We start from the raw sequence: 12,323 nt of genomic DNA, 5'->3' as shown, positions 1-12,323 counted from the left end.
CAGACTAGAACTATGATGACCTACCTTTTTTTTTTTTACCAAGGAAAACTAAAAAAGAACTACATAAAAACTAAGATATGATGACTAAAACTAAGACTAAATGTATTGACAATTTCGTCAACAAATACAAACTGGACTAAAATGTTAGGGAGGAAGTAGTAGAGAGTAGTAGTAGTGGAGAAGAGATCCAGTAGTTTGGTTTGCCCTCTGAAAATAGCAGATCTACAAGCTCACAACGCGTCACACTACAACTAAGTCCATCAAGGCCTGCCAAAACACATTTTACTCGACAAAAACAACTGGAGATTTTCTTGACGAAAATCTAATAGCATTTAGTCGGCTAAAACTAGACTGACACTAAAGCATTTCAGATGACAAAAACATGACTACAACTACATTTTATTCAAAAGACTTTGACTAAAACTAAAGTAAATATTTGCTGTCAAAATCAACACTGCTGCTGTGCGCTTGTCTGCGGGTCAACTCACCTTTATTCTATTTCTATATTCCCCTTATGGTAATCTCACTGGTACACTGACGTTTAAAGCAAACAAATTTGCTACTGTATATATCTTAGCATAATATAATTGCACAGTTTGACAGTTTGTCAGCGTGTTTTGATGTGTCCTTAAGAGCTGACACACTGCATGCCAAATATAAATGATTCACAACAATATTCGTTTTTATACATACAGTAATAAGATCAGAAAATCATATCATCAAGGTGTGTGTGTGTGTGTGTGTGCGTGCGTGAGTGAGTGAGTGTGTTTGCGTGCGACGTGTGTTGTGCGTGCATGCGCGTGAGAGAGTGTGCGTGTGTGTACGTGTGCACATGGGCAGGGCAATATTCAATCAATATAAGATTGATATTGTGATATGAGACTATAGATATTACTTACTGTAAATCGCTCTGGATTAAGAGTGTCTGCTAAATGCCTAAATTGTAAATTGATATTGTCTGGGACTTTTGTAATATGGGAAAAACATGTTGCTTCCTGGCTTTAAAGCCTGCATTACAGTACAGATACATGATCTATTATTATATAAAAGCATTACTGATGACTATAAAAAATAATAGGGTTTAGTGGTTAATCATGCTATTTGATGTACTGTATTAGATTATAATTATTATTCATGTCAATTAATTAAATGAAAATTAAAATGAATTATCTTCAAAAAGTTATTATTCGACTATTAAATCCAAAAAAAGTATTTGATTCATTTCAGAGTTTATCAGTGCGTGTGAGTGTACGTGTGCGACATGCGTGCATGCGTGCGTACGAGTGTGTGTGTGTGTGTGTGTGTGTGTGTGTGTGTGTGTGTGTGCATGTGCGTGTGTGTGCATGTGCGTGTGTGCATACGCAGATGAAAGTCCAACAGCAGCAGCCACAGATTCCAAGACTGCAGCTGCCTCAAAACGACCCTGATCTGAACCGGCCAATCAGCGGGCTCCGCTTTTTTAGTCGGACAGACACAACACAGTAATTGGTGGCTTCTCCGAGTACAGTACTCCAATTACAGAGCCTCGGAGGACTGGATCAGACTCATCTTACTCTCTCTGGCCTATTTCCTGACACAGTTTGGACTTTGGACGCTTATGAAGAAGAATACTAGAGAACCCCCCCCCCCCCCCCCCCCAGGCGTGAAGCACTATCGCTGGCTTTGATTCCAACAGCTAATTTTTTTTTAAACATTACAAACTTTGCTGCTCTTGGCTTGCATGGTTCTATGTTAACGTGGATGTGGACAAGCACCCGTGGAGGGATTATGGTCCTTGACCAAAGTCCACTCTCCAGGCAATGTATAGAAATACATGCACAGAAAGGGGGGATTGGTGGGAATATTGACCTGTCACGTTTTTCTTTCCCTTATTTTGGGCCGGGGGCGGAGGGGGTGGGGGGTGGGTAAAGGGAAATTCATGCAGTTATGAGGAAGTTAATTTATTCCTTGTCTTGATCATTTAGTGAGGGTGCAGAGCGGGGAAGAGAGAGAGAGAGAGAGAGAGAGAGAGAGAGAGAGAGTGCGGGGAAGCATTCATTGATTGTATATGTATTTATCTCCCCCCCGGTCAGCAGTCTGGCTTGTTGCTGCATTCTGGAGGTCGTTCTCCACATTGAATGCCCATTGATCTCCTCCTTAGAGCCTCGTGAGACAGCCACGGCTCCATTATAAGACTGATCACACATCCGCCGTAAACACATGTTGTTGTGCATGCATAGATGAGGACGTAGACGCAACAGAACACACGTGCGTGCGTGCGATTAAGCATTCATAAACACGTGTACTTTATATTATCCGTTTTACAATTACATATACTCACGCCGGCGTACACTCACTCAGACACACGCCCGTGCACTTACACCATTACACACTACACATCTTGCACGTATACTGATCGGTATAAACTAACTTTTGCAGCTGCCTCTATACCTATAATTCCTTGTACTGCGTGCTCCTAAGTGAGTGTGAGAGCATGCATTAATTCAGACATCATTTAATAAGACAAGCAGCCAGACTGCCCTGACCACTCCATAGGAAGGTGTTGAAAGGCTATTATGCTGGGCAAATAGTGTTTAGCTCTCCAGGGCCTAACGCCCTCCCTGCCCAGAACCTGAGGAGGTGTTAAGACTGACCTCACAGCCAACACAGCCAACATTCAACAGGAATGCATTAGAATTTTGGTCAGCAGCTGTGGAAGTGCTGCAGTAAACGTGTGTGTGCATGTGCGCGTGCGTGCATGCGCGTGTGCGTGCGTGCGTGAGTGTGTTGGGGGTCAAACAAGGACAGGTAGCATTATAAGCCGGATCACATTATACATTACATTATACATTATTATAAGCGGGACATTATACTGTAGCACAGTGGTTCATTAAGGATGCCCAAATGAATAGGACCTCCATTTGAAAATATTTTGTGCATAGATACCAGGGACCCCATGCAAGATTTGTGTCTTTGGCCATTTAAAAAAAATAATAATAGCAGATCTCCAAGCTCATAATAGCTGATTAGCTGGTCACGTGCAAGTGTTCGACCCGGCTGGGTCATAGCAAAGACACTGGGGACCCCCCTGGAACCCCCTCAAGGACCCCTGGGGGTTCCCGGGGGCCCCACTTTGAACCATGCACTGCTGGAGCAGAATATAATGTGAATTGTGAACAAAGATGAGATAGTCCATCATGGTGGCTCATCCTTAGCCACTGTAAGGTTTTAATCCAGTTATGATGACAGCGCCAACAGCACTGGAATGTTCTGAGCCAAATGATGTGCATTTCTAAAGTCTATAGTAGTTCAGGCCAAAAATGCATGACAACAAGAAACCGCTTTAAAGGGATATATTACTTTAAAAAAAAAAACCTTTTGGTCATTTCATCGTCTACTCAGGCTTATGTGAACAGCCCAGACAGTTTTAAAGTTGCTCTATTCAGTATTTATATACTTGTTATAAATTTTTGCTGCCCCACCCCTTCCTATACAAACCCATTGTAGCTTGTTTTCAATAACTTTGTATTATTATTTTTTTATACATTTTTTATGGATATTTATTCTTTCTCATTCTTTTCATTTACCAAAAACAATTTAAAATATAGATTTTTGTGAAGTGAAATATCCCTTTAGGCCAAATTAATATTTTGTCGTATGATGGTCTTGTGCCGAAAACAGCCAAGCCCACAACGTGTTGTACGATGAAGTGAAGCTTTAGAAAACAGCCAAGCCCACAACGTGTTGTTCGCTGAAGTGAAGCTTTAGAAAACAGCCAAGCCCACAACGTGTTGTTCGATGAAGTGAAGCTTTAGAAAACAGCCAAGCCCACAACGTGTTGTACGATGAAGTGAAGCTTTAGAAAACAGCCAAGCCCACAACGTGTTGTTCGCTGAAGTGAAGCTTTAGAAAACAGCCAAGCCCACAACGTGTTGTACGATGAAGTGAAGCTTTGGAATGTAGCAGAGAATCACAAAAGTCTACCTTTCTAATGAGAAACTGTTGGGATCAGATGCGTCTGAGTGTTAACAAGCGTGCACAGCACAGCCATCTGTGACCGCAGAGAGCGCGGATAGATCTTATCCATTTTCAAGCTAGGCCTATTAATAATTCCAAATTCCAAATTAACATTTGGATGAAAGAGGCCGTAGATATTCATTATTCAAAAGGAAAATGCATTAATCATAAAGATTACTAACATGACAGCACGTTTTGCATGCATTTTCATCAGCCACACAATCCTCTTTCTAACATTATTTCTCTCAAAACAAGATGATCCAGAGGTGTAGTACGTTGAGTTACATGACTGGGATAATTAGTTTTTTCTTTCATGATTTCATCACCCACTGATGAACAGATTTGATGAACAGACAGACACTTCCATACATATACTAGGGCCTAGTCTCATCATAGATTTACAATAGGCTCTATATACAGTAGGTGCTATGCACATATGGAAAATAAATTGGGCCTCGTCTTTACTTCCTTCACAGGTCTAATTAAGGATCTGTTCCTTTTAGTTCCATTTAGTGCTCCAATGGAACCAAATAGACGAGTACGTGTCAATCTGGTTACGAGTTTTACACTGTAAGATTTACACACCTTGGAACCCCCTCAAGGAACCACGAGGGTCTACCTAGAGCCCACTGGTGTAGCAGAGTGTTTGCACATTATCAGCACCCTGACTCTGTTTGACCACAATGGTCTAATTTGTGTAATTGGTAAGACCTGGGAGAGTGATTCCCCCCCCCCCCATAACATGATCATCAGGTACTTACTGTAAGTGTACAGAAAGTGTTAAAATTATGTTTTGATGTGGCCACGTTCATTAGGTTAGGTATGCCTGGTTTGCCTGGTGGGTGGTGATGGAACTGAACTGAAGCCGCAAGCCGCGTTGTTGTATGGCAAATTGGCAATGATATTGTGAAATTTGTGATGTCACTATATCATTTCGATTGGGCCTTTTGAGAAACCAAAAATTCACAGGGAAGACATATTTCAATATCCTAACCACACCTGGGGGTCTATTAGAGTAATGTTAACTCCATAGATACATACAAAACAGAAAAAGTGCAAAAATCACGGCACTCACTGTGCAGCGGAACTAGCACGAGACAAAGGTCGTGAGGTGTGGTCAAAACCACGAGGACGAGAAAAGGGGAGGGGAGGAGGGCCTTACCGTTGTTGCCGAAGTCCAGCGAGTACTTGACCACGTGGTAGTTATTCCACACGTACAGCAGGTTGTCCCGGGGGTTGTAATCCACGGCGGCGATGTACTGGTAGGAGTTGGGGAAGGGTATGCTCAGCACCGTCTCCTTGCCCTTGTCCGTGTTGTACATGTAGTCGATCTTGTTGCCCGTGCCCTCGTTGTCGTCGTCCTCGTACACCGTCTTCACCACGTACAGGACGCCGCAGATCATGAAGGCGTTGGACGCCGTGCGCTTGTCGTAGCTGGTGTCCCAGGAGCCCTCGATGCGCAGCGTGTACGGGTTGAGCTGGCTCACCACCATGCGCCCGTTGTTCTGCTCCGTGGCGTAGATCACCCAGAGGCCGTTCTCGTCCACCGCCAGGTCAATGTCCGACTTGCCGCCCCAGCGGTACGGCGAGGTGTCGTGGTAGTTGGCGTTGGCGATGATGGCCTCGCCGCTCTTGATGCGCGTGCGCAGGTCGAACTTGACGATGTTGCGCGTGCGCTCCTTGTTGAAGAAGAGCGCGCCGTCGTACACCACGAAGCCCGTGCCGTCGACGCGGTGCGGGAGCTTGTAGGTGGTGGTGGGCCGTCCCGCGATGAAGTCCTCCTTGGAGGAGTACTCCGTCAGCGTGTCCGTGCGGTAGGGCGTCCAGGGCATGTAGTAGATCTTGTCTGAAGCCTGTAGGGGGTCTTTGCACCAGGCGCCCGACTGGTGGTCTGACTCGAAGAGGTGCTCACTCTGGTAGACTCCTCGCAGAATGCCAGGGCACAGGAACACTGAGAGATAAAATGACATCAGAGGAACACATATATCATCCAATAAAGGTCACACTTTCCCCATAACATTTACGGTCGGTTATCTACAGCCCGCTACTGTAGAAAGCGTGAGTCACATTCTGTGTAAATTAAGGTTATGTTGTGTTTTTAACTCCACATTGATTTCATAGCAGTTAGATGATGTGTCATCTATTGTTTGGCATATACTGTCACCATGAATGTACAGTGTGGCGAACAGCATTCCTCTGATATAACGGATAGCAACCTTCTCTAACAAACCGACAAAGATATGAAGTGGTACATTTTGTTCTTCTATTCTCTATTCCCCTCCTTCCTCCTCATTAGTCCCTTTGCACTTTCTTTCTTTGCTTTCTTTCTCTTCCAGTCAGAAAGCAGAGAGTGTGGAACGGTACTGTACAAGTCTTTTATCCCCTGCTGTTTCTGCAATTGTGGCGATAATTCATTTCCCACTCTGTGCCGAGTATTCCCTGCTTGGAATACTGGGGTCACGTTTTATGATTGATGCGGGAGATGCTGTAAATTCTGGGAAGCCGGGGGAACTAGAGTCTTGGGGACTCTTGTCATGTACGCGGAATGTTGTTGTGTGTGCACGCACGCACGCACACGCACGCACGCACGCAGAGGGTGCGGTGTGGCTTTGCAGTGTGGTTTTCTCATTCTCCTCTTTAATGTATAATTCCAGAGTCTGTTCAAACAGTTAGGATTATTGATTAAATTCTATGCACGTCTCCCATTTTCATCTAAGACATAGTAATGTCATTATGGGTTCCTGTCCATTGGCTCACAGTATCGTGGAAAACTGTGGAATGACAGTTTGCTTGTTATATTTAACACCCGACCATCAAACAGCATAATCTGAGATCAAACAGTATTAATATAGTAGCAGAGAGCTCGAAAGAGATGCAGCTGTCACGGAGTCTCAAAGCACTTCAAGCACTGGCAGCTAAAAGTGACACTTCGCCCAAACACGTGCGTGCGTGCACTTGCATGTGTGTAGGGGGGTCGCAATTATTACTTAATCACCTGATCACAATTATTATAGAAAATCACAATTATTTTGCATAATTGTCATAATCGTTTCCATGTTGAAACATGTTAGAAACATCAAACATTAAATACTGGAAATCCTGGTCTCTATACTGCCTCCCCCTGGCCAGCCGAGGCACCTGATGGAGGGGAAAGGAATTCTGGTTGGAATAACGTGTTCCTTCCACGCGCTACGTTCACCCGGGGAACCTCCCCCCTGTCAGGTGAAAAGAAGAACTTGGACTCCTCATGCATTGTAGGAGGCATGAGTTCAGTCTGTTGCTCTCCCCAGGTTGGTAGAGGAGTGTACAGTAGCACACAGGATTACATAAGATAATAGATACTGGGTGAAAAAAATTGTTGGATGAAATGTGGATGCACAACTTGTATAGTATAAAGTGATTAGTATATAAAGTAATAATAGGCCTGTAAGGTTATTAAATATGCCAGTAAGTAAGGTCTTTGTATATATTTTAGTTATCTACCCTGTGTGATTTTTCTTAACGAACCCTAAAAAAAAATATATATATATATTAAACATTTCCAGCATTCAATGCCAAAACAAAATGCATTATTTGCCGCAAATGTGTGTGTGTGTGTGTGTGTGTGTGTGTGTGTGTGTGTGTGTGTGTGTGTGTGCGTGCGTGTGTGCACATCAGTGTTGATGCTCGTGTCTCCCCCACACACTCACCTTTCTGTTCGACTTCTAACCGGGCCGCGGGTGAAGCATTTAAAGAAGGTTTGACAGAGACGGGAGACAGAGACAAAAGAGAGAGAGAGAGAGAGAAAGGGGGGGCGGGGGGGGAAGACAAAAATAGATTAATGATGCAATAATAAGGGATATCGTGATAATACGATCTCGGATCTCCATAATCGCTCTCATATTTCACCCTAACCTTGTGAGAGCGCGCCTGGATGCCTTCCATGTGTGACTGGTAATATCATTACGTAAGTGTCTGAGCACAGACTGCACTGCAACATGGAAGCTTTCTGAGAGCACGGCATCATGGCACATTGTCAACACACACACACACACATGCTGCACACACACACGTGCACATACATGCACGCACACACATGGCAGAGACATGTGTGGAGAGAAAAAGCCGTGACGCGACGCATTGAACTGCGTTGCTGTTGGGCTGAGACCACTTTTCTCCTGCATATTTCAACTTTATATGATTTTTCGTATAGATTAATGTCACACTCCGTCTCACAGGAGTGTGTCACACAAGAAAATGGACGTGTAGACCTGCTATTTCTGGCGTGTGACATCGCTGTACCGTGGAGCATAAATTAGGCAAAACAGACACACATCCGCCCTCCCCTCCCTCTCTCTCTGCTACTTCATCCACACACACACACACACACACACACACACACACACACACGCACCCACACTAGCCAATTATGTGTGATAATGACGCATTCCTAGGCATAGTGCGGCAAAAATAAAATAAAGAATGCAGCGCAAATTAAACTGAGATAATGCCTTGTTTAATATATGCTAATAGCAGGAGACTAAATTAAAATCTGAGAATTGATTAGATTACTAGGATCGCTTTTCAGCGGTCCAGCCTAAAGCTGCCACGTTACTTAAAATGCTTTCCCTTGCACAGTGGGTGAGCTATAAAGCTTGCTGTGTGTGTGTCACATATTGAGTGTGAAAGCACGAGTGTAACTGCATGTAAATGTGCGTGCGTGCGTGCGTGTGCGTGTGGGTGTTTATTGAATGTGCTCCCCCATCCCATCCATATTATTATATTAAACCTTATCTTATCCACAGTGTCTGTGTGGAAGGCAGTTTGTTGTTGCCCCACAGCACTGTTGATTTCATCGACACATAAAACTAAGATGGAAAATGTTCATCGACTACCCCTGTTCACTGACGAAATCTAAACAAAAACTAAGTAGTCGTTTTATGCATGGTTGCCAAATGAATGAAATGAAAAATACATTTTAGTCAACTAAATCAACTGTAGGTTTAGTCGTCTAAAGTCTTATATATGCTATTTATTCGATGAAAACTAGACTAACACTAAAACATTTCAGATGACTATAATACAGTATATGACTAAAACTAAATGAAGACTACGACTATTTTTTTTTTTTTTTAATCTGTCAAAATCAACACTGCCCCCACACTGCCCACAGTGCCAAAAATGTGCACTTGCTTCTCAGACATGTATGAGTTCCAGTTCACCTTGCTCCCCTTGGGACACAATGGAATGTGAACATGGAAGAAACCTAATCCTTCAGCCTCTGCCCTTCTGTTTCTAGAGTCTCTCAAGAATGCTAGAGACCCGCTGAATGGAACTGCTCCCTTGAGAGGAGAGGAGGGGGAGAAGAGTGGAGAGGAGAAGAGAAGAGAAGAGAAGAGAAGAGAAGAGAAGAGAAGAGAAGAGAAGAGAAGAGAAGAGAAGAGAAGAGAAGAGAAGAGAAGAGAGATACTGTATAGATGTACTATTGGACTTCTGGACAGTATATTCACAGTACCATCACGTCGCACATCTGTTATCCGCATACATTCTTAAACACATTAAAGCTGCAACTATTAATCCACACGCATCAGACGGACACACACACACACACACACACACACACACACACACACTCTCTCTCACACACACACACACACACACACACACACACACACACACACACACACACACACACACACACACACTCGAGCGCAACATTCAGGGCCATTAAATGCTTGACTCATGAAAAATGCATGATAACTGGTGAAGCTTAGCACAACTCTCGATAAATAAGCCATCAAACGGAAGGGAACGTGGTACACCTAAAATGAATGTGTGTGTGTGTGTGTGTGTGTGTGTGTGTGTGTGTGTGTGTGTGTGTGTGTGTGTGCCTGCCTCCACAAATGAGGAGGCGGGCGTAACAAGAGGCAAAGATAGTGTTTGGGTGCATTGTTGTTATCTGTCTGACACATAAAATATGGACACACAGAAACTGTGGAAGGAAAACTACCAGGAAAGAAAAGAAAAGAAAAGAAAAGAAAAGAAAAGAAAAGAAAAGAAAAGAAAAGAAAAGAAAAGAAAAGAAAAGAAAAGAAAAGAAAAGAAAAGAAAAGAAAAGAAAAGAAAAGAAAAGAAAAGAAAAGAAAAGAAAAATCATGCCCCATTGAGATGACAAAGGTTTATCTTAAATTGAGCCGCTCATAATCTTCAGGGCACAAAGGAAGCACACATGGTTCAAGGTTGCCAGTGAAACATTGTGCCAGCGACAAGCATACCAAATGGCTTAGAAAATGTCAAGCAAATGTCATTCAATTTGTGTTTTCCGTTTGTCGCTTCGCCAGACGAGTGACTATACTTGTTTGTTGCGTAATATCTTCATAATTGTAATCCACAATGGTCAGCATTAAAGGTCGTCGACAGCCATGATAGAATAATACAGTCATGTCTCTTATACAACATTTGATTCATGTGGTTTGGGATTACTATTTATTTATTTATACTAATTGTTGGGTCATTTGAACAATTCCCTATATGTATTATAATTGGGCTGCCTGGATGGATATAGGGTTAGAGCCATGAAGTGCCAGCATCGATAAATTTTTTGAAATATTATTTATTACTACTTTTTGAGTATTGCCTATTATTGAGGTGCCATCTCAAGGTTACTTCAAGGTCATCTCAAGAACACAAGAAGCAACAGAGATGCTTTTGTTTTTTAGCACCTGTTCGAGAGAGAGAGATAGATAGACTAGGTGACTACTGTCTTGACCGCGTATCAAACACTGGATTGCTTTTTGTCTCCACCAGACCGAAGGCATGGGGAGAGAGTCTGTTTTTCACTCCGTCTGTGTGTGTGTGTGTGTGTGTGTGTGTGTGTGTGTGTGTGTGTGTGTCCGCCCGTCCATCACAGACTTTCCTACTAGGCTGAGGAATATATATCCCACATTGGCATGTTATAGCGCCACCAACAGGTGGATTTTTGCAAAACACATTTTTGTGCCTCAAATCATCCAATTGCCATCATAGGCAATGAAGAAATGGCACCCTTTTCACATTGGCCTGTTATAGTGCCACAACCTGACCTGCCCTGGTGGTCTTTTTCTAGTTTAACAGCAGTGCAACTTTAACATAGGATGGTAGAGGTTCCCAAACTTTTAGGCTCAAGACAATACAAATGAGATAAGATAAAAAAGGGATGTTTTGTGACCCATAAATGATAAGAAGATATATTATTAGAATAGATACATCCCATTGCCTGGAGAGATGTTTGCTCTTCAACTGATTAGTTTGTTGCTATAGGTCAACCAATGGTAACGGGCCCCAGAGAAAACGGCAGTCCCGTTGCAGACGCTGTAATTACTGAAAACGCTGTAATGTGCATGCCAGGTGGCTAGGTGGCAGTGAAGGACTGCCAGATAGACCATGCAGGCACGCATGTAACAAGAACTACTTCTGTTCTACTTCCTATCACAAGGCTTTTTGTTTACATCATGGTTTACATTCACCATCGCTAGTCGCTACATCTGTATTCGTAGGATGAGCGGTGGCAAAGGAGCACTTGTTCATTCTAGGAACTCCACATATCACCTACAGCTCTGCATCAATGTGAGAAACATAAGCGCTGTGAGCCCACGTGAGCCATGATGTCACAAGTTTTTCGGATTCACCATTTTGCCCGTTTACATGGAGACAGGGAGGAGACCAAATCAAGAAAATGTGGAAGTAGAGCGGATGCTTCAAACACCAGTGAGCAACTTCCATTGAAATGAATAGCTAGGGGTGGGGTGACTCTAGTATAAGACGAGCGAACGCGGGAAGCGAACGCAGCTCGTAATTTTTTTTTTGTGTGTGTGTGTATGTAGGGCCCTTCTGTTGAGGTTCTTCCAAAAGAATCGACCACAAAGGAAAAACACCAGTAAGACGCCCTGAGGGCACGCATCCGCCTGGGTGACGGCAGATGGCAGACTGCTGGGCGAGTGCTGGCGCTTTGACATGGGGGGGGGGGTCAGATCAACATATGGAATGAAGTCTGTACTGCCATATATTGAGCATGTCTTGAGTGTGCAGGGTTTGATGAGTATGTCAGAACAAGAAGGACGGGTGGGGAGGATCAACATAATGGAATGTCAGAACAGGTCAGCTCCATATATGGAGATCTAAGATTTGAGGTTTGAGGTCAGATGTAGATTTGCTGGCCGGCTCCATATATGCAGATCTAGGTGATGATCCAGTCTTCTCCATGTATGGTTATCCAGGGTTAGATGAGGTCAGTGTTGTGATCTTCATATACTATATGGAGATGGCCATATATGATGGTGTGACATGTCACGAGGCGTGACCATATATGG

The 12,323-nt window shown here is 43.4% G+C and overlaps 1 protein-coding gene across 1 annotated transcript in view; it reads right to left on the bottom strand.

The window, feature by feature from the left end:
• Nucleotides 1–12,323, bottom strand: part of LOC308312950 (adhesion G protein-coupled receptor L3-like) — a 204,015-nt gene that overhangs the window by 91,749 nt on the left and 99,943 nt on the right. Inside the window, 2 exon segments of the mRNA XM_080759759.1 lie at nucleotides 5,159–5,947; nucleotides 7,686–7,700. Of these exon segments, the coding sequence (XP_080615885.1) occupies nucleotides 5,159–5,947; nucleotides 7,686–7,700 (804 nt within the window).

The sequence above is a fragment of the Protomyctophum bolini genome (genome assembly GCF_963924005.1).
Source record: "Protomyctophum bolini genome assembly, chromosome: 3".
NCBI classification, from domain to species: domain Eukaryota; kingdom Metazoa; phylum Chordata; class Actinopteri; order Myctophiformes; family Myctophidae; genus Protomyctophum; species Protomyctophum bolini.
The sequence above is the reverse complement of the archived record's forward strand: the minus strand, read 5'-3'. Positions and strand labels throughout refer to the sequence as shown.